The 26,432-nt window shown below is 49.4% G+C and overlaps 1 protein-coding gene across 1 annotated transcript in view; it reads right to left on the reverse strand.

The window, feature by feature from the left end:
- The window catches only part of CDH23 (cadherin related 23), a 382,149-nt gene that overhangs the window by 338,009 nt on the left and 17,708 nt on the right, over positions 1-26,432 (reverse strand). Inside the window, exons 2-3 of the mRNA XM_084751804.1 lie at positions 8,948-9,019; positions 4,063-4,140 (exon numbers count right to left, since the gene is read on the reverse strand). Of these exons, the coding sequence (XP_084607930.1) occupies positions 4,063-4,140; positions 8,948-9,014 (145 nt within the window). The 5' untranslated portion in view covers positions 9,015-9,019. The remainder of the gene's footprint in view (positions 1-4,062; positions 4,141-8,947; positions 9,020-26,432) is intronic.

Consider the following 26,432-nt stretch of genomic DNA (forward strand, 5'->3'; position numbering starts at 1 on the left):
CACCAAACTCAGCTCATAGCTAATCTTAGCTCCATCCGTATTGTCTGCAGCCATCTCATGCTACATGTATCTGGTGCCTGTTCATAGCCCACTGTCAATCCTGGGTATGTGTGATGTTTACCGGCCTGACCAGAATCAGAGCCATAGATCTATCCTCCCCCCCCCCCCCCGCCCCGTCCGTCTGCCCAGGCCCTGCTACCTGACACTGAGGTTCATGTCTACAGCAGGACACACATATGCAGGGACTCTGCCATGAGAAATGGGGCTGTGTGGCTGGGCCAGAGGAAGGCCGACCTACTTTGTGCCTTCATTCAGCTCCTGTCTTCCGTGGTTAGGAGGCGGTCCTTGGAAAGACAGCACAAGCAGAGGGACTGGGAGTCCAGAAAGGCAGAGATAGCAGCATCACGTGGCCTCCACATGGTGCTCTGCCATCCCACTCCCCCACCACATGCCACTGGGAACCCAAGGCCAGAGGATAAAAGGCCCAGCAGGCAGCAGCCGATCTCTAACCCTGGAACCTGCCTTCCCAGAAACCACACCATGAAAGAGTCCTTTGCCAAGTCCTACTTCTGATGCCATCAAGGCAGGGTTGGTTTTTGGGGGGTTTTCTTTTTGTTTTTGTTTTTGTTTTAATGAATTGGTACATAAAAACACTTAGGGCAGTGTCTTAAGATTCCATACGTGTGGCTGTCACAAGAACAAATTCTACTTACGTCATGTACATTCCATTATCATTGTTTTTTGAAGGCTCCAGCAGATAGAATTGGGCCAGTGGGCAAAAGATCTAGGGAGGCAGGTTTCATATCAATATTAGGAAAGGGAGTTTGTTCCCGAATTCTCCCACGGAGGAATTTTGTGGGATCACAAGCCCCATCACCAAGGGTTCAAGCCAAAGCCACATAGCATAGCCCAGGAACTGCCAGCCCCGCTGCCTCCAGCGCTTGCATGTGGGGCAGCTGAAACACTCAGCCTGGTTTGGGCTCTGGCACTGTCCTGCACATCAGAGCCTGCTTCTCCGTGTTTTTGGCAGTCCATGGCAAGCCTCGACCACCATCGTTGGGCTATACAGAGTTTTGCCTCCAGGGATGATGATAGTCTAGGTATGGAAGTTTTGGGGCTGCGGTGTTACAAGTGAATTTCCCATCAGCCCAGTGAGGGGACAGTCCATCACCAATATCCAGGCTGACATACAGATGAAGAGAAGAGGTAGAGGAAGTCAGTCCTCAAAGTCAAGTCCCTCCGATGCTTCCCCTTCCATAAAAAAGGCCCCTCCACAAGTGCTTGCCACATCCACAGAGATGGGGGGTGGGAGGCACTTGTACCCTGTGAACAGCCCAGGACCACACAAGGGCCAAAACCTCACAGGAGACTCCAGGCTGCCTCATAGGAGGACATGGAAACAGGCACAGCCAGGCTGCCCAGACCACAGCCCATTAGTCCCACCATTTCAATATCTTCTCACTGACAAGATAGGAAGTGGAGAACCAAAGGAATGTGTCTCTGTGTCCAAGGTCACATAGCGAGGGCCACACGCTTGGCTTCTGAGTTCTAGGTTAGAGCCCTGAAGTCTGGATGCTTATGCAAAAGGAAGGGAAAAGCCAGAAAGTTTCTGGGCCCTTTCCCAAGAGAATGGGGCAGAGTGGTCCCTCAGCTCCCTGCATGGAGCCAGGATCTGTCCCATAGCACGAGATAGCCATCTCTGCTGTGGCTGCCAAGTGCGTGGGAGGGTCTCCAGTGCGTGGGAGTGGCTCCCGGGAGCTGATCGATGCTGGCATTTGTGGGAAAACAAGCCCCGGCTGCAGCCAAAGGTAACAGGAACTGGGCCCGCTGGATGGTTCCTGGTGAGTCTCCAGCCTCAGACTCTTCGCAACCAGTGCTGGCCAAGTTGTGCCCACTCTCACCTTCCTTGCCAAACAAGCACGGGCCTGCAGAGTGACAGACAGGGCGCAGCCAGCTCTACTCCCTCAGGAGGTCCATTTGCCTTTTCTAGCCAGCACCAGATCAGTTAGTAGTTGGTCATACCTCTGCCCCTGCTTTCAGCTGCGTCAATGCAATACACTCTACTACGAAGGACTGCCCCCTATGGGTGGGGTGACACAAGACAGTTAAAAAATCCAGCCACAGAAATAGTACGTGAAGGCAAGAGAGGGACCTCTTCTCCCACTTTGTCCCACCTCCTTTCATCACCCTGGGAGATGCAAGAGACATTCACTTAGTCCCTGTCATCCACAGCCCTGATTTCTCCATCCATTCTGCCTGACATCCCTGTGTGGCCACAGCATTCAGGGGTGGCACAGAGGGGACCGTCTAGTGTGACTGACTCTACGAGGAATAACAGAAATGAAAGGGAGCTGAAGTCCTAAGGGTGAGTCACACCGAGGCCACTCACGCATTTGCTGACAAAGCATGTCCAATCTGCAGTGCACGGTCCCCATGTGGCCACATGCAACCGGGGACAGTTGTGAATGTAGCTCAAAAACAAAATGGTAAAATGTCCTTAAAGCATTAACAGGTTATTTTTGCCTTTTTCCCCTCTTTTGCCTTTGGTTTTGTTTGTGTGACTCCATCACGTGGTTCTGAAGCTTTAGTGTTGTAGATAATGAGGTCCCTTTGCAGTGCCAAAAACTTGGCCATACCAGGACTATCCACAGATTCTGGAGAGTGGTTCTCAACCCTATTTGGGGGTCAAATGACCCTTTCACAGGGGTTGCCTAAGACCATCAGAAAACATAGATATTTACATTATGTTTAATTACAGTTATTAACTACAGTAGCAACAAAAAATAACTTTATGATTGGGGATCACAATAACAGAGAATCTGTATCAAAGGGTGGAAGCATTAGGATGGCTGAGAACCAGTGTTCTAGTGTTTACACTGTGTTGCTGATAGTGGCCTGTGCTGGATAGTTTTATGTCAATTTGACGCAAGCTAGAGTTATCTTAAAGGAGGGACCCTCAACTGAGAAAATGCCTCTTTAAGATCTGGCTCTAGACAAGCCTCTAGGGCATTTTCTTAATTAGGGATTGACCGTCCATTGTGGGTGGTGCCGTGCCTGGGCTGGTGGTCCTGATTCTATGAAAAAGCAGGCTGAGCAAGCCATGGGCAACAAGCCAGTCAACAGCACCCCTCCATGGTCTCTGTACCAGTTTCTGCTTCCAGGTTCCTGCCCTGACTTCCTTGATAAGGAGGAACAGTGATGTGGAAGCATAAGCCAAATTAATCCTTTCTTCCCCAACATGCTTTGGCCATAATGTTTCATCCCAGCAATAGCAACCCTACTTAAGACACAATCCCACACCAGAACAGCGTGATGGACATGCCACATGGATAAACCCTCAAAATCATACATGTGACAAATCCAAAGACTACAAACTTCTCCCACCAAGCCCTGAGGAGAGCAAGCAACTCCGCAGGACCCCAAGGGACTCATAGATAATGCCTCCCCACCCCATGAAAGGGGGCTAAGCCTTCAGCAGCCATTGGCATGGCTACAGATGAGTGCCCACAATCCAAACTCATTTGCTGGATTGTAGTTCCTGGAGCTGAGCTGGGACCTCAGAGCTGTAAACAGAGATCTCAAACTATGGTTGGTTGAGCCACACCAGGAAGTCAGACACAACAGCCCTGTGACTGTAACTGGATCAGGGTCCAGGAGGGGCACTGGATACGCAAAGTCACCTACATCTAATGACAAAACCCTGCAGGCTCATTACAGGAAGTTACATCATCACAGGAAAAGTAGAGGGGGCCAGAAAACAAAGACACCAGAAGTCATCTTTAAGTATCCACAAAGGCTTGGAACAGAACAGAAACCGGCACTGGGGGTGCGGGGGGGGGGGCAGGGCCACTCTGAGGGGTAGTGAGGGTCCTGTCCCTAGAGGTATGCAAACGAGAGGCAGGTGAATACCATAGGAAGATTCCAAAGCAGGCTGAAGGCGGTCTCAGCCTCCAAGATCCTTTCCACTTACCAAAGGTACAGCACCCTGTGCCACCCGCCATGCCACCCGCCATGCCACCCGCCATGCCACCCGCCCTCCCACCAGCGCAGGTCCCGACTCACCCACAGGCGTGTCTTCACTGATGAGCAGGTACGTGTCAAAGAAGTGGTTGGTGAAGAAAGGTAGACGGTTCACCTGGCCTGCAAGTCAGAGCACAGGTGCATCAGCATGGTGGCCCCAGCCAGCTTTATACATCCTACAAGGTGACACAGAGCAGCCTGCAGTGGCACTGAAGGTGTGCCTTGTCAAAATCCCAAGACAGACAGACAGGCCACAGTGGCTGCTGAGCACTGGCCCCATAGAGACCGGGTCTGGGCATGAAATGCACATAGGACTTTTAAAGCTCTAACACTCCCTCACCCCCAAACTTTGTGGGTACCATCTTAGTTAATCTGGTTTTTTGGGGGGAGGTTGAGACAAGGTTTCTCTGTGTAGCCTTGGCTGTCCTGGACTCACTTTGTAGACCAAGCTGTCCCCAAACCCATAGGCATCCGCCTGCCTCTGCCTCCCGAGTGCACCACCACACCCGGCTACTTTAGCTAATCTTTAATATTGATGACACATTGAAATATTATTTGGGCTGTCTTAGATAAAGTAAAAGGTATTATTAAAGTGAATCGCAGCATTCCTTTTTACTTTCCTATATAGCTCCTGCAAATCTGAAGCCCACACTCGTGGGCTGTGGTGGATTTTCCACTGGGTGGTGTTGCTTGAGGTAGAAGTTGTGTGGAGTCTAGAAGGCCAAGGCCTTGCTTGACCCATAGCGGGGCCTGGTGCTTAGAAAGCCCCCAGAGCGTGTTTGTCATGGGAATAATAATAATGATGATGACAGTTGTCATAGCTTCTGCCTCCCAGTCTGCTTCTTCATGCTAACCTTTCACATCACCTCAATCCAGCAACAGAAAAGCAGGTATGAAATGAGGCGTACAGGAGTAGCTCAGGCTATCCCGGCACCCAAACATCGAAACTTGTCCTGTTAACCATGCTGCACTGTAGGGGACGGGCTATATGGCCAATGTTCTTCCATCTTGTCAGAGCCTGGGTTCCTATTTCTCCAGCAGTCTGTCTTTTACCAGAAACCAGCTGACCCTGTTGTGGTTCGGCAGTTAGACACCTGTTGTGGTTTATTGTGGGGGATGGTCATTCTAAGACCCCCGAGCTACATATGGCCTACCATCCCCAACACTGCACTCTGATAGCACCTCTTGGGGTTGGGGGCTGGGAAGAGCCAGGTGACATCTGCATGGACTGGGGATTGACCGCAAAGCCCCTAGCAAGTCTCCCCAAAGGCTGGCTGGCTTCACCCCTTCTCTATTTCCTCTTTCAGTAGACAGAGGGGACACTGAAAACTGTGGGACCAGGTCAGGTTCTATGGTGCATTCCCTACTACAGGATGTCTTACAGGGAGCTTCATGGGCCCTGGAAGGGGCGGGGACTTCTCTCCCACTCTCTTTCATACTGATCTGGGCTCCCCTAAATTTGTGCCAAGCTCCCAGAGAGTGAGAAACTGGAATCAGAGCGGGAACTGGGAACTTACAGAAGCATGGGGTCTCTCTCCTTCTGCTTAGGCAGTGAGACTACACTTGTTTCTGGTCCTCAGACACTCTGGCCTCACCCTTCATGGCCAGGACTGCTGGCTTCTCCATGTCACTTGCTAAGTGTCATGCGTCACATTTCCCTGTCTCTTCTTCCAGGATGTTCTCCCTGCACCACTTCAAACGTGCATCTGCATCTACATATATGTGTCCACGCTCACAGCAGCTGCCTCAGGAAGAGCTGCTGAAATGGCACCTTGCCTTCATTGAAACCTCCTTGTACCCCATCTAGGCACAAAACTTTCCTGTGCCTCTGTTTACTTCACAGCTAACTTGGGAGTTGATGGGATTGCATATTTAGGGTGCTTAGTGTCATGCTTGACACACAGCAAGCACTTAATAACTGGTAGCTATTATCAATAAAAGTGCTGTACAGAGGAGAAGGATTCTGAGACTTTGGGTTCTTTACACCAGGAAACAGAGGGCCCTGGGCACCCCAAGAATGTAATAGTGGGCTAGGATTGCGGATGGAAATTGGTGATTGAGGGTGGTGGGGGAGGGGAGAGCCTTGCCTGCAGCAACTTGGTTTCTTTCTACTGTCACCCAGGGATGGGGTCTCCACACAGGCAGCTGAGCAGAGACTCTAGACCTGAGTCACCTGCTGCATATCGAGCAGACAGGAACTATGCCTTCAGACCAGGTCTCAAGGGCTGTTGGCCTTGGGATCCTGGGGCCTAGGAGGGGTTAGCAGAACAGAGCAGCCAGATGAGTTGTCCTGGGGCAAGACCACTGTGGTGGGAGCTCCCTGGAGGCCTCCAGCAGAGCACAGCATGGGTGGATGCAGAGGGATGGTGTGCTGGCTGGAAATATGCCAACAGGACACAGGCTAGACTTAGCGGAAAAGATGGAACCGCAATTGAGAAGATGTCTCCATAAAACCCAGCTATAAGGCATTTTCTTAATTAGGATGGATGGGAGAAAGCCCCCCCCCATTGTGGGTGGGGTCACCCCTGGGCTGGTGGTCCTGAGTTCTATAAGAAAGCAGGCCGAGCAAGCCATGAAGAGCAAGCCAGTAAACAGCACCCTCCCCCTTCCATGGCCTCTGCATCAGCTCCTGTCTTCTGGTTCCTGCCCTGTTTGAGTTCCTGTCCCCTCAATGGTGAACTGCGATGTGGAAGTATAAACCAAATTAACCCTTTCCTCCCCAGGTTGCTTTGGTCATGGTGTTTCATGACAGCAATGGTAGCCCTAACTGAGACAGAGGGGGTACAGTAGATAAGTTGTAGAAGGAAAGAGGATCATATCTTTAGGGGTTCAAAGGCATGTCCTCTGTCTCAACAGGGCCTGCTTGCTTACCTTGGTCCTTAGCACTTTCAGCATCTCTGCCCTCTCTCCACCCACACCTCCCAGCTGAGGTCCCTACTTCAACCAGCGAAGGGCTAGCATAAGAAGATGAGTGATAAGGGATATGGGAAGCCACACATTTCCCAGCCCCGCCCCCAAAAGTCAGGGACCAGCCACCCAACATACTAAAGGAAGACTAAAGGACTCCAGCCATGTAGTAAGCACAGATGTGTCCAGCAAGGCTAGCCAGCACACAGGCAGCTCGCCTATGCATTGCCACAGAATTTGCTGGGTTAGCTTCAGGTGACGTGGTCTGCCTTTCCATTTCCTGTGCCCCATCTTGTTCCCACCAGAGGAAGCTCAGTGCTGCTAACAAAAGGGTGAGCATCAAGCAAGCGTTCACACAGTATCCGATGTACCAACCAGAGGGCTTGTTGTCACATTGATTCGTGGGGTCGACCTGTATTGCTCCTGAACTAGAGACAAAGAGAGTGCAGTCTAGGGAGGTTCAGAAGCCTTCCCAGGGGAGCCCACGGGCTGAGAGTGTAGTGTGCATACAGAATACCTGAACAGTCTTTGAGAGCTCAAGGGAGGCAGCCATCCCTGAGCGAGCTGGGACGAGCCCGCTGAGCAGTTAGTTACACGTGTGGCTTTTAATGGACAGACAGCTGGTACAACAATGCAGGGGAAAGGGCACGGGTGTCTAAGCTCACAGAGTCCCACGAGAGGAAGAGACAAGTAACCTGATGTCCTAGATGACTTCTGTCATCCAGCAAGCCCAAAGGCCTCCTGCGTGGGGCAGGCAGACCAGGGGTGGTCATCTGATACAAAAACAAAAAACTTGGGTTGGATGACCTTGGGGCCCAGTCTCTTCTCTGTGAAAGGTTCTGAGACGGTGTCTGCTCTGTCTCAGAAAGTCTGTGAGCCTGGGTTGTAATCCCAAACTGCTTAGATGGGAGTGAGCTCTCCATTGCTGGGGGGCATTGCAGTAGGGAATGGCAACAAAGAAAGGAGACTGCCTTCACAGCAGGATGCCAGCAAACTCCGGCAGGAGCTGGTGTGAAGCAGCAGTGTCCTCCACAGCACCTCAGCTCCCTGGAGGGAGGCAGCAGAGAAGGCCCCATGGGAATGTGCTTGCCTGTGTCGCCAGGCACGCCAGGCACGTGGTGCTCAGAGCCTTTCCCTGAGGACAGCTCTGCCCTGGGGGACACTATGTGTGTGGCATGCCTGTGGTCCTGGCCTTCCTTCAGAGAAGCCTCCCTGTTCCTTACTATCTGCTGCCCAAATGCAAAGACAGGGCACCCAGGCCTTCTTGGTGAGCACCAGTGGCACCAGGAGGGGGAGATTCCTACAAGAAGGACAGCTTTGGGCTATCACATACCTGTGCTCAGGTGGCCCACAGGCATCCACACCACCTGGGCCACATCCCTGTCCAGGGTACCTTCCCTGCGCTCCCCTCCCACCAAAAACCTATTCTAAAATAACTTATCGGTCCTCAAAGGCAAGATAAACAGCTTCCCCTTCTGGTCAGATGGTTCCCACCTGCAGCCCAGACTCCTGTCTACAGAGGGACTTCTCTAGAGGCAGGAATGTCCCTAAGAGCCCATCCTGCACTGCACCCTGTTACCTTCAACCCTGAATATTCTTCCCCTGGACCAAGCCCCTTTGCGTGTAAGTTGATGACTTCGCTCCTGAGAGGTAGCACAGTATGCACACAGCACCACACAGTAGGTCCTCAACACATAGCTATGAAATTGAACAGAACGGTGGCCACTCCCCACAGCCCAGAACAAGGACAGTTCATGGTCACAGACCATGGAACCTAAGAATTTCTCAAGACTCCTCCATCGCCCCATGGGACCAGGCCCTGGGGACAGTCGGTATTTTCAGCCCTACGCAAGCCACAGGAGGTGACTGAAACCTAGAGAGGGAAGCGTATCTTCAGTCGCGTGGCAAAACATGGTCTCTGGGGGCACCTGTAGCATGAACCCCAGCTGCTGGCCTGAGTAACCTGCAGCCTGGCTTCCCAAACGCCGTTTGGTTATTAGCAAAGAAAAGTGGTACTTACCCCAGGATCCGGACACTAGCATGAGAAGCCAGACCAGAGCATAGTAAGTGACAGGAGGGCACTTCATGGCTCCTGGGAATACAAACAAGGAGAAGAGTATGAGATGCAAACTCCTGGAAGCCTCACAACCCCACTTCTGCAACCCCAGAAGAGCACAAACCTAGAAGGGGGAAGAGGTACAGCTCCCACGAGGACAGAGAGGGTCTGGGCCACCCACCCTCAGCATTGACCAGGTCTGGATATATTGCAGTGGTCTAGGAGAACTTAGGTTTTGCCAGGACTGATGGTACAGGCAAAGCTCGGGGCAGACACAAGGGCTTGCTGGGGACACATTCAAGGTTCAGCGTATGAAAAGGACAGACTGCTGCTGCCTCTGCCCTCTAAACCCACATCCCACAGAACAGCACAGCACAGCCAGCTTGGGAATGGGTGTCTGTCAGGTGTGGTGATCACCAGGAAGACGGGGCCTGGCAAGTTCACCAAGCCAACAGCCCCCAGCAGCATCTTTGTTCCACTTTCTCAAGTCCGTTTTACTAGCTCCTAAACCAGGAGGACGAGAGGAAAACTCAGGTCACGGTGTCTAAAGAGGCACCCCGAGAAACCACAGCAAACCTTTGTGAGAGGCTGGGGCTGAGCTCTGGGAAGATGTGGGCTCAGCGAGGAAGGCCCTGTCCCAGAGGGATGCTGAGGGATGCTGGAGGAGGGTCACTCCTTCCTTCTCATCCCAGCAGGGTCATGGTCCCTCCAACATCAGGGGCTCAGGGTGGAGACCTCCTCTATTCTATACCCATAGGCCTTCAGTAAGTGCACATTGGGCATCTTGTTCAGGGGCCTCCCCCATCCCTGGCTCACGAAACAGCCATCACGCCACACAACACCTTACTCAGGGATTTCTACCAGTATGTGCAGTCAGCCCTGGGACACAAGCAGATGGCTCAACTTCGCCATCCATCAGTGCCTAGGAGAAGGGGAGTTGACTGGCCCTTGACGGGACTTCATGGGGAGACTCCCACATCTCTGCCAATACTGGGGGCCAATTCATCAATTCAGCCTTGGAAGGAGCAGTTTCTCTCTCTCAGCCCATGTCCTGAGCAGACAGTGAGGTGACTACCACAGATACTACAACCAACGACAACGACTCACAACGACCCACAATGGTTCCTCTTGTGAACACTTAAAACATGCTAATTACATGCAGAGGAAGTTCTTCTGAGACAGAACCTCTTCTCTTCTCAGCTTTTCTACCCCTGTGAGTTTCCACATGTTAACAGCCCATCTCAGGGCCTCATGAGCTGAAAAGTTACAGGCTGAGCAGCAAAAGAGGAAAGCTGCTGGATTGGTGGAAGGGGGTTCAGCTGTGTGAAAGCCACACACGCCTTTTGAAAGTAGGCACTTTCAGCAGCTTTTGCTAATGGTTCGGTCCAGTGGGGGAAGGGCTGAGTTGAGAGTGACTGGAGCTTCTGATTTAGCAAAACATCCGGAAGTTGGATTTTTTTTTTTTTTTTTTTTTTTTTTTTGAGACAGGGTTTCTTTGTCCTGGACTCGCTTTGTAGACCAGGCTGGCCTCGAACTCACAGCGATCCACATGCTTCTGCCTCCCAAGTGCTGGGGTTAAAGGCATGCGCCACCACCACCCGGCTCAGAAGTTGGATTTTTATGTGACTTGGACACTTAAATGTTGGTAGATAATTCAATTCCTAAGAAGCACTTTGTAAGTCAAACATGATCCATCTGACAAGCAGAGTGGGCACTGGCCTGGCGGGCCTCCCATGAAACCTCTGTCTGTTTCTCAGTGTCTCTGCCCATCACTTGCTTGGATCCCTGTGGCTGCTGCTGACCTTTGCAGCAACTTGCAGGCCAGGGGTGTAGAATCCTCCAGTAAGGGACAAGGGGCGTGGCTCAGCTTCCCTCCTAGAGTCTGTCTCTAAGGAGCTGAATGTGGCTCAGCGGTAAGCACCTAGCTAACATATGAAAGGACATGGGCTTCATACGCAGCCCTGCAATAATATTTTTTTTAATTAAAACTTAAAAGTAATTTGGTTTTTCTCCCATCATGACATTCACAGATGACCCTCCAGGCCTATGTATCTTAGAACTGCCTCCTTTTCCTTAGAAGCTAAAAATAGCCTAGCAGGGCTTTCCTGCAATAGAGAGAGAGAGCTGTCCCCTCTGACATGCGCGGCTGGATTCTTAGCCCCACAGGCCAGGCTACTGTAGGTTTTCCCCTCCCTGCGCCTGTGTCAGGGCTCTGCTATTTGGTCCTCCAGCTGGGGTATCGCTGGGTCAATTAAACACAAACCCCAAGCATGTATGTCAGCCTTCATCAGATGTCACCAGATGACCTTCTGGGAATGGTGGCAGCAATTCTCAGTCCCCCCTGCAGTGTGCAGCAGGATCCAGGGGCCCACCTGCAAGTGATCCCTCTTTCTAAATGGCTGCCAATCGGACACGTGAAAAACGGCATGTTTTCATCCTCACTTTCATTTGCATTTCCCTAACTACCGGTGAGGTTGAGCACGCACGATGCCTTTCTCTAAACATTCAGAGCACTTTCCATCTGTTATCTCAAATTATCCTACCCGGTCCCGAAAAAGAAGCCAGCCAGCATCATGTACATTATCCCTGATTTACAATTGGAGAAACCGAGGCACAGAGCAATTGAGTGACGATCTGATGCCTCTTGGTGAGTGACTGCCTTTAGGAAGAACAAGAATCTGCCTTACCAAACCAGATGTTAGGAGAATTAAACATCTGTTAGAAACATCACCCAGAAATAGCTGGGGAATTCACGCCATGCTGCTGGGAGCCATGGGAAGTTTGTGGCGCGCGCAAAAAGGAAGGAAGAAAAGGAACAGTCATTAGAAGATTATACCAGCCAGGCCTTTTTACTTGGTCTTTACTCGGTCTTGCTAAATAGCTCAACAAGAAATTATGCTTGTCTCCATTTTACAGATGATAAAATTGTGACTAGAAGAATTAACCCTCGAGTGAAGAGTCAGGCTAGTATGTCACTCTGTGACTCCCTTCCTTACCTGTATTGTTTGTTTGTGTGTGTGTGTGTGTGTGTGTGTGTGTGTGTGTCTGTGCCTGTGTCTGTGTCTGTGTGTCTGTGTAAGGGGTTGCATAGGTGTGCTCACACAAGCCTGTGCATGTGGAAGCCAGAATCCAACAACTAGTGTCTTCTTCAGTTGTTCTCCACTTTATTGTTTGAGACAGGGTATCTCGCTGAGCCTGGAGCCATGTTGGGCGAGCATGCCCCCCAGAATCTTCCTGTCTTTCCCCACTGTGCCTCCAACACAGGAATTGCAAATACATGCTGCCACGCCCCACTGTTACATGGATCCCAGGGAAGGGAGCCCAGCTCCTCACTCTATACACTCTGGACTATCTTCCCAGCCCTGTTTTGTTTTGTTCTTTTAAGATAGTCTTGCTCTATAGCCAAGGTTGACCGTGATGCCCACAAACCTGCCTCTACCTCCAGAGGGCTGAGTTTACAAGGATGCTTTACAACCCCCCAAAATGGTTTCCTTACACAGAAGAAGGTGGCCCCTCCCTGCAGGAGCGCCTGTGATCAGCAAGGAGAAGTTCCTGCCCAGTGGGAGCACTGACACAGTTCACAGGCCTGCATGACGCATGACCCACCCCACAGGGTCAGCTCAAGGTCATTGCCGTGTTAAGGGCTTCAACATCCCCTTCAAGATGTCTGTCCATCTCCTTCTCTTCTCATGCCATCAGACCGGCTCAGTGCCTCAGCTGTCAGTCAGAGGAGACCAAGCACAGCCCATACTCTGAAGGCTTCCACTCTCAGTCTCTGTCTCTAGTGTAAGATGATGGTCCACACCCTAACCTCACAGCTTCCAAAGGGTAAAGGCAAGTAGCCTGGCTGCAACTGGTCCATACTGGCCCTTGGTTGTCCCTGAAGCCCCAGAATCCATTCTTCTTTGGCTCTGTATATTTTACAGATGAGATGTCCCAATATCATCGAGGCCACAGACAGTGTGCAGAGGCAGTGGTCTCGCTCAAGGATGGCTGTTTTGATGGCTACTGCCTTTGTCTCCTTCAGTGAGTGGCAGGGACCCCCATGGGAAAGCCTAACCTTGCAGTGCTCTGAACAACAGCTGCTCCACCAGTCTCCTGGCCCTCCCTCTTTTCACCCAGCCTGGCCTGGTGCCTTCCTCCACCACAGGATATAAATTCCCACCCAATAGATGTGGTCAGTGTACCCCCTCACTTCTCCACACCAGACCAGAAAAGAGACACACCCTTCACACGAGGCTTCTTGCCCAACACCTACAAGTTGCCAGAAACATACAGGCAGCTACCCCCAAATTTTTCAGGTATCTGGCTTAACAATCCTTCCATGAAACCTTCCAGAAACTTCTCAAATATCCCTACTGCCAAGGAGACATATAGCCAGACCCTAAAACATTCTGGCCACCAGGCCTTGCACCAACCTTGTACCAAGTTCTATGTGTGAACAGGGGTCAGAACATAGCTGTAGACATATGCTAGGTGTCAAATAAGTGGTACATACTGCCTAGAGCCACCAACATAGAGGACCCCAAGGTACCCAAGAGAGCTAGGCAGATGCCTAAGATCCATGATGCTAATGCTTGTGTGTGTGGCATACCAGGCCTTCTACGTGCTGGGGTTCAGAAACGTTAAATAAGTTGCCTAAGGTCACACAGCTAGTAAGTGGTAAGGTCTGGAGTCGAACCCCATTCTGAAGGCCACTTCCAGCCACTCCTAGTCTCAGACCTCAGATGTCATGAGCTCAGACATGTCCTGGGTGAAGAGGAGGGTTGTAGGTAAGATTCTGCATCCACCAGACAGGCCAGTGTATCAGACTTTGATCCCACCATCCCAAAGGCTAGCCCAGCAGGGAGACCAAGAAGAGGGCTGGCAGAGGGGACACTGTGCATGCCTGTCCTGAAGTGACCTACTGCACACTAAGCATTGTGCCAGACTCAGGATGCAGGAAAGAACAAGGTCCAGACCCTGCCCGGGGGAAGCTGGTACTCCAGGGGAGGGATCAGCTTGATCAGAGTTATAGGGGAGGGGGCTGTGCTAGGAGCAGGGAGAAGGAGAGGAGAGGAAAGCAGAGGCAACACTCTGAGAGTCACTGACACGCGGATGCATGAGAAGGTCGGAGAATTGCCATGTGGACATCTGAAGTGAAAGAGTTCGGGCAACAGCTTGTGCAAAGGTCCTGGGGCAGGAATGCGCCTAGCATGGTGGCGGGGCAGGAAAGGCTAGCATGGCTGACTAGAGCACACATGGAGGACAGTGGAGGAGATGAGGACAGGGAGGTCACAGAACCACCATGGACACCTTGAGCACTGCCCACAGAGTGGCTTGGGTTCTGAAATAGCACCTCAGCTGATGAGTAGAAGATGTATGTGCGCACAAGGATGGGTTGGAAGCTGCCTGTAGTGGAAAAAACTAGGGATGCAGGTAGGAGCTAATTCCAGGTGCCCGGCAGGGGACAGGAGTGACATCTGGCACCCACTGGGCCTTATCCTAGCAAAAGCAGAAAGGACTTCCTCCTAGAGATGCCATGCCTCTGCCAGGAAGATGTGAGCACCGCAATGCTGCCCCAAGCACCGGGAAGGTAAAGACGTGAGGTAAGAGAGGCTGCAGTGAAGCCACTGGGGGACCAGCATGCAGAATGAGCCTGCTGAGGTGGGTCCAGCTGTTGATGGCCAGGTTACAGTGCTCAGTAGGTAGCTGCCTGGAGCCCAGAGGCCAGGATGGAGATGTGGGGAGAAGTCTCCAGCATGACCAACTGTGACATGATCTATGGATACATCCTTCCGTGGACTCCTAAAATGGTGGCATTATTGGAGGGTGCTTAGAAAAGGAGAAGGCAGGGCCTAACTGGCAGAAGAAGGTCATGGGTGTAGGGTGAGAGGGTACGGTCTCCCCTGAGGGCTATATCTCAACCTACACTTTTCCTGTATCTTTTTTCTCTCCTTCTTGCCACTAAGAAATGAAGAACAGGCTCCATCCTGCTGCCAGAATATTCTGCCAGGCACATGGGACTAAGTAGCCATGGGCCAAATCCTCTGAGGACCTGATCCAAAATTAGCCCTTCCTCTTCTAAGCTGTTTCAGTCTAGTGCTTGTCATAATGGCAAAAAAAAAAAAAAAAAAAAAAAAATTAAGCTACTGAGGGAGTCACAACAGTCTGTGCCTCTCTACCTACAGTAAGCCCAGCCATATTGCCTTTCTGCTTTGGGGTAAGGTGGTCAGGAGGACATGCCACACCCCAACAGTGGGGCATCCATAAATATAGGACAGCTAACACTAGGTCTTAGAGACAAGGCCCAGGTCTGCAGCATAGCATGGCCCCTGCTGAAGACTAACAGAGGAATAGCATATGTCCAGGTGTTGTTCACATATCACATATATGCATATGCACACAGACATCCATCATATGCCCATCAACATACATGCTTGTGTGCACACACATTTGTCCACACATATACATACTTTGGGCTCTGTATCTGTCAAAGAATGTGCCCACAAAATGCTTATTGTCCAGGTGGGGGCCCCAGCTGGACTTCATAGCCTCCCTTATCCTTTCTCACTCCATTGTCCAGGCTGGAGAATGCTACATTCCTTGCTAACCTGAAAGGATCTTTCCACACACCTACCTACCCCTCAAAATACCAGAGGAAGTCCACTGCAGCCTGGCTTCCCAGGCTAGCTGCTGCTCTCTGAGATAGCAACTGACCAAGCCCCCATCTTTTGGGAAACAGACTTGATTCCCAGACAGGGTAACCATCACCTGCAGCTTCCATCCCTCCCCACAAAGTGAAAGACCACTTTTTGTCAAGAGGCAATATCCCTTTACCCCGGCAAGCAAGGGGAAAGGCCAGCAGAACAGGGAGAGGGAAAGGGCAGAGAGGGGGACGGCTGAGCAGTGAGCGTTTGCTTTCCCAGGAGGGAGAGATTTTCACAGCAGGGTGCCACGATTTAGTTGGAACTGTTATGAATTCCCATAAAATCAAATGCACTCAACTTTGAATGGCAACATGCTGCCGAAATCAAACACAATGCAGGGGTTAGTCACGTCACCACACACCAAGAAGCTTGTGCATGCTCGGTGCCTGCTGATGACACTATTAGCCCACTCATGGACAAACTACTACTTGTCACTGGTGACCACACTTCAAAGCCACCAGTGTCTAGGCCAATAGGACAAAAAGGTAGGACACAGCCACCCTAGGGCCATTCTGACCTTGCACCTTTCCCAAAACTCTCATCAAGAGACATTGGAGAAGCTGGGGAGACAGCAGAGGTGGAGGGGTACGACCTAAGACGCCAGGAGACGGTGTTAACAGTAGTAGTAGTAGTAGCATCTTCTGATCAAAGCTTTGAGCCCTCCACCTTTGTCAAAACTCACTTGGCATCCTTCTTACAAACACAGTACAGTCATGGTGAATAAGGAAAAAAAAAAAGGAACAGAGCAGGGAGCCAGTGCCTCTACTAGCAAAGTCCTACCTCTCTTGCCCCAGGGCTCCCTTAAATATTGCCTGAGAAGGACATGGCAGACACCCTCTCCCTCTCTTAACAAAATAAAGAGGAGGCCTATGAGCTCACAGCGTAAAAACACTGGACAACCTGAGTTCAACCCCCAGATGCCGTGGTGGAAACAGAGAACCTACTCCCAGGGGTTGTCCTTTGAACTCCACATGCATGCCATAGCACACACACACAACAACAACAGCTTTAAACACTTAGGGGCTATGGAGATGGCTTAGCCAGTAAAGCACTTTCCAGGCAAGCACAAGGACCTGAATTCAACTCCCAGAACCACATTTCTTTTTTAAAAAGCCAGGCATGGTGACATGCACTTGCAGTCTCAGCACTGACAAGGAAGACACACAAGGGTCCCTGAGGATCACTGTCCAGCCAGCTAGACTAATTAGTGAACTCTGGGCCAATGAGAGATCCTGTCTCAAAAACAAACAAACGTTAAAAACCAAAGTGGACAAGATCTGAGGAACGGCACTTGAAGTTGACCTCTGGTGTTAAATATTACACACGTGCACACATACACACTCGATCAAAAGAAACAAATAAATAAAATCACATAATGCTCACATTCTACTCCAGGACAGATGGATGAATGGATGGAAGAGTGGGTGGATGGGTGGATGGATGAGTGGGTGGGTGGATGGATAGATGGGTGGATGGATAGATAAGTGGGTGGGTAGACGGATAGATGGGTGGATGAGTGAGTGGATGGGTGAGTGGGTGGATGGATGAATGAATGGATGGATGAGTGGATGAGTAGGTGGATGGACGGATGGATGAATGTGTGGGTGGATGGGTGGATGGATAGATGGAAGAGTGGGTGAATGGGTGGATGGATAGATAAGTGGGTGGGTAGATGGATAGATGGATGGATGAGTGAGTGGATGGATGAGTGGGTGGATGGATAAATGAATGGATGGATGAGTGGATGAGTAGGTGGATGGACGGATGGATGAATGTGTGGGTGGATAGGTGGATGGATAGATAGAAGAGTGGGTGGATGGATGGATAGATGGAAGAGTAGGTGGATGGATGGATGAAGAAATAGGTGAAGGGATGGATAAGTGGGTGTATGGATAGACAGAAGAGTGGGTGGATGGATGGATAGATGGAAGAGTAAGTGGATGGGTGGGTGGATGAGTGGATGGATGGGTAGATGGATGGATGATATAGAGAAAGGGCATTGACTTGATGTTCAGGCTGACTTTGAATTCCAGTATTCTATTGGTCCTTCTACCTCAGCCTTCCCAATAGCTGAGACTATAGGTGTGGTTTCCCTGGAGGGCACCTACCTCATGCTTACGGTAGCTGAGGGATATCTCAGTGTGTGGAGGTGTGTTAGTGAGGGTCACTATTACTATGACAAGACACCATGACCAAAGCAACTTGGGAAGGAAAGGATTTATTCGGCTTATACTTCCAGATCATTGGGCACCACTCACAATGGGCTGGGCCCTCACCCATCAATCATTAATTAAGAAAATGCCCTACAGGCTTGCCTACAGCTGGATCTTAAGGAGACATTTTCTCAACTGAGGTTCCCTCCTTTCAGATAATGCTAGCTTGTGTCAAGTTGACAAAACTAGCCAGCACAGGGGACAATCTAACTGAATCGGTGCTCTAATGACAGTCCCATAGATTGTTTTATAATGTCTCATTTTGACAAAGAAAGCAGTGGTTGATTCTCACTCCCAAATCCACGCACATTAGGCATTGGGACTTAGGAGCTGTATGATCTTTCTACTGTCAAATACACTTTAAGGCAGTGGTTCTCAACCTTCCTTCCTGATGCTGCAGCCCTCTAATACTGTTCCTCATGTTGTGGTACACCCCCCTCCAACTCTAAAATTATTTCATTGCTACTTGATAACTTTAGTTTTGCTACTGTTGTGCATTGAAAATTAAATATCTGCTTGCACAATATCTGCTATGCGACCACTGTGGAAAGGTCATTTGGACCCTGGAGGTCGTGACCCACAGGTTGAAGACCACAGCCTAAGCTACACTCCTTTAGCCAAAACACCACCTGTCTATTGTTCCTTATGCCTGTTCTAGAAAGACACCTAAGACTCCTGAGCATCATCATCAAGGGCAAGAACAGTCAGTCAAGTTCAGCTTCCTCCTCTCCCCTGGATCAGCCAAGGTTAGCAGGTTGCAGAGTCAAGCCAGGCCTGGCACTTTGCTGACACCTCCCATGCCAGTCAGCGGTGTCCTGGGCTAGGCTGCTCCCCTCCTTGGAGCACCACTGGCCTCACCATACATGTCCAGCTCTGCTCTCCAGGCACAGCCCTGGTGCCACCTGGTGCCACCCCTGATCCTCCTGGAAGTGGGTGCTCAGCATCCCTCACCCTTCCTACATAATCACAGGCATCTACCCCAGCGTTGGGATGAGTGAACAACCCAGGGTCTCTGTATCAGCAGAGCCCCACTGCCCTGCAAGCAGGGTCTACCTCCTCCCATGAGCCATCTTGCCATGAACATGGGCTTCCATTTGAAGACATGGCAATCTCATGTCATCTCTGAGGCTCCTGTCTTTGCCTTTCTCACCTGTCTCCATCCATGCAGTGAGTAAGTGAATGGCTTCCATACATCCAGTCAGTGCCATATTCCTTCTTCTGTTGGATCATCACATTCCTGCCTTCAACTCCACAGGCTCAGTTCTCCCCTGTTCTATCACTGTGGCTGGCTGGGTTCTGGGTCCCAAACTTAGACAGACATTTATACAGCCATTTTCAGAACAGTATTATCTCAATGGTCAAAAGGTTGTACCCACAAAATACCCACTGTTCGTGACCAAATAGATAAGCAAAATGCAGCACATGCATACATATGTTGGGAGAATCTTCACCCTTAAAGGCAGGCAAATCTGGGCCAAACAGATGGCTAGGCCAGGAAGGGTAGTTAAACTGTGCAAGCCTGGTGACCCGAGTTCCATCCCCAGAGCCTACATAAAGGTACAAGGAGAGAATCAACTCCACAAAGCTGTCCTCTGACCTCCACACATGTGTTGTGGTACACTCGCACACACACATATCATGCACACACACACTCACACACACATATCATCCACACACACACACACTCACACACACGCATGATATGCACACACACTAATTTTTTTTTTTAATCTAAAGCAGTGGTTCTTAACTTGTGGGTCCGGACCCCCAAAGTCTCATACCATATACCCTTCGTGCACATCAGATATTTACATTATGGTCCCTAAAGCAGCAAAATTACAGTTATGAAGTAGCAAGGAAATAATTTTAGAGTGGGGGTGGGGGGTGGTCACCACAACATGAGGAACTATATTAAAAGGTCACAGCATCAAGAAGGTTGAGGACCACTGATCGAAAGGGTAGGAAAATCTGGCCTGCACTAAAACAGGGAGACGTTCAAGGCATTAGGCTTAGGGGAATGAGGCAGACACAGCAGGACATCTGACCTTATGACCCTCTCATAGGAGCTACTTGGCCCAATCAAGTTCATAGAAAGTTTAAGGATGGTACTGGGTGCTGGGGAGAGCAGAATGGGGCACAGTTTCAGTTTCACATGACAGAAAATTCCAGATGGTAGATAGCCATGCTGTTGCTGTCTGGTGGCACGTAAAACGACCAAAACGGTCAAGTTTATGCTATGTGTATTTTATGGCAATAAAAATGTAAAACATAAGCAGGACGCGTGTATAACACAAGCACTTCTCATGCTACTACTTTTTTTGTTTTTAAGTACCCCAGGAGACAGCAGGGTGCACGGATGGCATGCCCATTTCACAGATGCAGAGACTGAGCCTTGCCAGGATGGATTTGAACCTGAGGATCAGCAATATGGGCAGAGCATGCCAGTTCTGTGAAGACAGTCAGTCTTTAAAAGCAACCTAGCCCGGCGCAGTGGTACACACCTGTAATCCCAGCACTCAGGGAGGCAGAGGCAAGTGGATCGCTGTGAGTTTGAGGCCAGCCTAGCCTACCAAATGAGTCTAGGACAGCCAAGGCCACATGGAGAAACCATGTCTCAAAAAAACAAATAAATAAATAGATAGACCCTGTCTTTAAAAACTAGATAGATAGATAAATGCAACTTGTGGTTCATTAAGAGAAAAGTCATCTTAATTACCCCAGGTATCCAAAGGATGAAGTATGCTCCTGGGTTAAACCTGAGGTGCCTGTCCCTAGAGCTATGCAAGATATGGTCAGAGACCCAGGAGGGGGTCACATCAGCACCACACAGCTCCTTACACAAACCTCACCGTGTTCTGCCTCCTGTCTCTTCCTATTTATGACTTTCTCCCTGCCACCCTGAAACCACATTCTAACCTTTGCTAAGGACAAGGATATCTTTTTTTTTTTAATACTCAATTTAAAAATTTTTTCACATGTGTATAAGCAGTACACAAATCATAATTCTTAAAAATAACAAATTGCAGGCCAGAGTAATCATAAGTAAATTGATATTGATAAATAAGCTTTTCTCCTGAGCAGTAGGTGGTTTATTTTAATCTAATGAGTTTTGTATTTTCTCAGCTTTCAGATGCCATGATGAAGGGCTGTCTGCAATAGAATTACGACGCTCTCCAAAATATTGTAATTTAATGCCTCATTTTGTCAAGACTTTCTGGAAAATGAGGTTTGTTCCCAGTGAGGAATTTTACTTGGCTTTTTCCCACGTGCCCCCGCCCACCTCCCCAGGCGTAAAGGTGCTCCTTGAGCGGAGCTTGTGAGGAGAATGGAGGTAGGGAGAGACAAACATGAAGAGGCAGCAGGGCAGGGGACCAGTCAGGAACATGATAGGATTGCTCGTGAATGGATAGACCTGCTATGTAGCTAAGCAGTGCCCAGCGCCCACTCTGTGCTCACCGTAGGCGCCTGTGAGGAGGGAGGGTGAGCAGGCCTCCTTTTTCTCATAGAAAGAGCTCTTGTCTGGGGGTCAGCAGAAGTGAATAAGGACCCAGAGAGTCTTACAGAGAGGAGAAGAGATGACCCATGTATAGGGAAAAGCCAAGACCACAGGAGTAAATGGAACTGTCAGTGGAGAGCCTTGGAGATCATCGCTTTGAATGTCTCCTAGGACGGGGTGGGTGGGGGTGGGGGTGGGGGGAGACTTGGCCCCACCCCAGCTAGCCTGGTATTCTTTAAGTTCATTACAAATGCCTTGGAGAAACTTCTGGAAGGAAACAGTACCAAGAACTATAGAGAACAAAAGATCAGCCAGATTCACAGGGCATGAGTCCAATTTGCCACCAGCTGTATGAGCCTGAGTGGGCAGCTGTATTGTTCTGTACCTCAGTTTCCCTTGTCTCTGAAATATCTGAGGGCTGTTGGGGGCACCAAATGAGGCAGTGTGTGTCCTGTCCTGCACACAGCCTCATATGATCAAGCTCACATGGAACTCTAGAAGTAGTACCCTTGTCACCATCATCACAAACATTGTCATTACTTTTGTCATCATCATTGTCAACATCATCATTTACACGTCATCACTCTTGTTATCATTATTGTCACATATCATTGTCAGCATCACTATTGCCATTCTCCATCATCACTGTTGTCAGCATGATTGTCACCACCATCTCTGTCATTATCATCGCCATCACCACCATCATCATTGTGGTCATCAATGCCATCACCATTACTGTGATTGTCATCATCATCATCATCATCATCATCATCATCATCACCACCATCATCAGTTGCCATAGCTAAACATCATTGTCATCAAGATCATCAATATCATCATCATTGTTGTCATTTGTGTGTGTGTGTGTGTGTGTGTGTGTGTGTGTGTGTGTGTGCACTCGTGCACGCACATGCATATGCACATTCACATACAGAAGCATGCTAGTAGAAAGGACTTGAGGAGGCAGGGTTTGGCATCTCTCTAGATTCCTTTCGGGGACTTCTGAATTTTACATGTGCCCCATTCACTATTCAAAGATAAATTTAAGGATTGAGGAGATTGCTTGGTTGGCAAAGTACCTCCCGCACAAGGATGAGGAGCCAAGTTCAAATCCCAGCGTCTGTCATAGAGATTATGTCCCAAGACATAAGTTGGAGAGAGAGCTGGCTAGAAAGGTGTCTTTGTAGGCAGAGAACTTCTTGCGTAGCTTGAGGACCTGAGTTTGAATCCTAGCACCCATGTGACAAGAAGGCATAGTCCAGATACACCTGTCACCCCAGTAACAGTCAGGGACAGGGACAGGTGGATTTCTGGGGCAGGCTGGCTGATAGCCTACTCATAAAACAGAAGTTTCAGGTACAGGGAGAGGCATTGCCTCAAAGGAATAAGGAGAGGGTGATAGATGTGGGCACTAATGGCCTCCTATAACCTCTAGGAATGCTATGCTTACACAGCACATCCATGCACTTGCATATCTCACACACACACACACACACACACACACACACACACACACACACACATCACATCACATCACATCACATGTACATACACAGAAAAAAAGGATAATTGAGGGAGATATCCAACACTGATGTCTAGCTTCCACATGCAATGTGCACACACCCAGGTAAGGAAGGACATGCAGCACACACAATCAATTAATAAATTTGAACAATAAAATAGTATCTCAAAAGAGACCCCTCCCCCCCAAAAATGACAAATCTCTTCTCCTAATAGATCCCACTCTGCCTTCTAGGTGCTTTTTTTTTTTTTTCTCTCTCTCTCTCTCTTATGGACTTCCGATCTCCACACCATTAGCTCCCACCTCTTGGAGCAAGACACTCACTCATTCAATAAACTCGCCCTGAGTCCCAGTCACGAGCAGATGGGTGGAGGCTTGGCCGATATCAGGACTAGCATCCTGTGGCCTGGTAAGTCAGAGTGACTTTCACCCCCAGTGGCACTTTAGGTGTTTCAGGTACAACCATTCTGGTTGGTCCCATCACAGTGGGGAACATCTAAGTTTGCTGTCCCTTAAAGAGTTATTCATGTGTCTGGACTAAGTCCCGGTGCCCACTTTGATTTTCAAACTAGGTGAGGTGAAATCCAATGACACATAGTTCACTGTGTTTAGAAGTGATGGAAAGTCGGCCGTGGTGGAGCACTCCTGTAATCCCAGCACTCAGGAGGCTGAGGCAGGGGATCTTCATGAGTTTGAGGCCATCCTGGTCTACTAAGTGAGTCCAGGACAGCCAAGGCTACACAGAGAAACTCTGTCTCAAACAAAATAAAAAGCACAATGTAAACTCTCACTATGTCACAGACAGTGGCTGTCTGGACCTCAGAGAGATGAGACATATTAGAGAAAATGAGAGATTCCTGAGCTGCAAGGCCTGGAGGTGGCTCAGGGGACTCACAAGTCTACCCACCTTTCCTTTCCTTTCCTTTGTTTTTTCTTTTTCTTTCTTTTTGAGACAGGGTTCCTCTGTGTAGCCTTGTCTGTCCTGGACATGCTTTGAAGACCTGGCTGGCCTCAAACTCACAGAGATCCACCTGCCTCTGCTTCCCTGAGTGCTGGGATTACAGGTGTGTGCTACCATGCCCAGCTAGTCTGCTAGCCTTTCTGCATGTTCCAAAATGTTCAGAAAATATTGAGGAAGCAATTAGGAAAGCTCAAAGCTATGCAAGCCTTACAGAATGGTTTTAATATGAACAGCTCTTCCTTTCCCTGTAGGAACTAGAGACTCTCTGGAGGGAAATATGTTTGTATCTCCATATTAAGTGGCTTGGGAGCTGTCCTAGAGCCATTCCTTTGGTGGCCCTGCTTTAGAAGGGTGTAGCCAAGAGTGACAGGCAAGAGGTGAAGCAAGAAGAACCCAGAGTTCCCTCTGCAAGTTTGCGATAACTACGTCATCTGCCATACACTCAGGAAACAGAAACACCCCTGGGGCCACCTCAGAGAAGGAAGAGATGAGGAGAATAGTGGGAGTGAGTGTGAGACAGGTGAGCGTGTCTTCTGGGCAAGGAGAGAAGATAGAGAAACACTACCCTATGGCCTCACAAGCTCCCCCACAGACACCCCAACACCCTGACAGAGTCTTATTAATTCAACAATCAGAAAGACAAACACGGTGATAATGGTGGTGATAACAATGGTGATGATGCTGGGAGTGGTGACAGTGGTGACGATAACGGTGGTGGTGATGGTGGTGGTGGTGATGATGGTAATGGTGGATGGTGGTGGTGGTGATGGTGGTGATGATGATGATGATGATGATGTGGTGTGGTAGTAGTGGTGATGGTGGTGGTGATGATAATTGTGGTGATGGAAATAATGACGTTGGTGATGATGTTTGGTGGTGGTAAATATGATGGTAGGGATGGTAGAAATAATAACAGTGGTGGCAACTGTTCTTTCTTGAATGCATACCCAGTGTGACCAGCATTCTTTTATTGTTACTTCTCATGAGCACCTGATAAGAGGGATAAGAGTCTGGCTATCCACAGACTAGGAGACCAAGACTAGGAGAGGAGAGGCCATGCACACACACAAGGTTACTCCAGCAATAACCAGACTGGGATGTAAACCCCAGCTAGGTCCTGCTTCGGGCTACTGTTCAATAGTTGGGACAGATTGATGTTCCTCATGAGAATAGAAAACAGAGATTTCTAACAATTGAGTTGTAATCTGAATAAATTAATAAAATTTATTTTAAAAAAAAGAAAACAGAGATTTCTTAAAATTCTTCACAGATGTCTGGTGTGTTACTGGGGCAGTGAGGTGTGGGGCAGGAGGGCACAGATGCAGAGAGGAAGGTGAGCCCTCCCCGAGAGCCTCTTCTCCAACTCAGTGCCTTAGAAAGACTGCGAATTAAGGGGGGCAGCACAGTCTTGGCCACCTGAGCCTGGGGAATCAATCTGAGCTTGGGCCTAATGAGGCAGCCACAGAACCCTGAGGGATAGGAGGCGACAAGAAGAAGGGACTCAACCCTCGCGTCAGCTTTCCCCTTGAGGTGTCTGCCATGTCCTAAGCCATAGGCAGGAGAATCTGGGGAACAAAGAGAAAGTAGCTGAGTTTCAAAATGGAGATCCAGCTGGCTCCCCTCACTTAAAAGAGATGGAAACTGGAGTATAAGAACACCAGGGAGACTGGCGATAGCTCGGACTCCGAGCTTCCTACTGGGTGACCCTAGAATGTTGCTTGTAGGGTATGGCTCCAGCACTAAAGACCTGGACCAGCCTTGAGTCAGTTAGGCCTTGGCTGGAGTGAGATGGCTGTCCACCCTACTGTCTTGCAGGTGATACCATGGGTCCTCTCTGGAAACATGTACAGCCCCTGGTGCTCCAAACTGTCACACAGAATGACTTCATAGTCACAAAGTTATCAGGGGCATTATTACATTCAGGCCAAGGGAAAGCAGGAGATAGCAATAAGTTACAGAAAGTAGAGTTTAAAAAAAAATACGAGCTTAAAAAGTTATTGTGACAGTATATCTGCAAAAATAAGTGACAGAACATATGGATAGGCTTACCAAAGAATTAAAAACTATGCAATAAAGTCCAAAGCTGAGAGCCAGGCAGCGTGGTGCACGCCTTTAATCCCAGCACTCCAGAGGCAGAGATAGGTGGATCTCTCTCTCTGTGAGTTCAAGGCCAGTCTCATCTACAAGCCAGTCTCAAAAAATCCAAAAAAGAATAATATAATAATTTAAAGTCAAGGTCTGAATAAATAAACTGGACTATGAATTAGGTACAGCCAAAGAGAAGATGAGGGAGTTGAAAATAGACGAATGGGAAATAGCCAGAATGAAGCAGAAACAGAAATGCCCAGGTGAAGAGTTGAAGTCTCAACTTTTAAAAATAGCTTAAGGGTTACGTGGGACATGGTGACCTAAGTCTCAAAGAAAGAATAGAATAAATCAAGAGAAAAGGCTATGGAGGACACGCGAGCTGAAACAACCACGTCCAACAGCAGATCCACAGGGAGAAGAGGAGCTTCTGACAACAAAAATTTTACTGCAAAGAAAACATGAGGGGCCGGTGAGATGGCT

Source organism: Acomys minous, assembly GCF_964271855.1.
Source record: "Acomys minous genome assembly, chromosome: 13".
NCBI lineage: Eukaryota > Metazoa > Chordata > Mammalia > Rodentia > Muridae > Acomys > Acomys minous.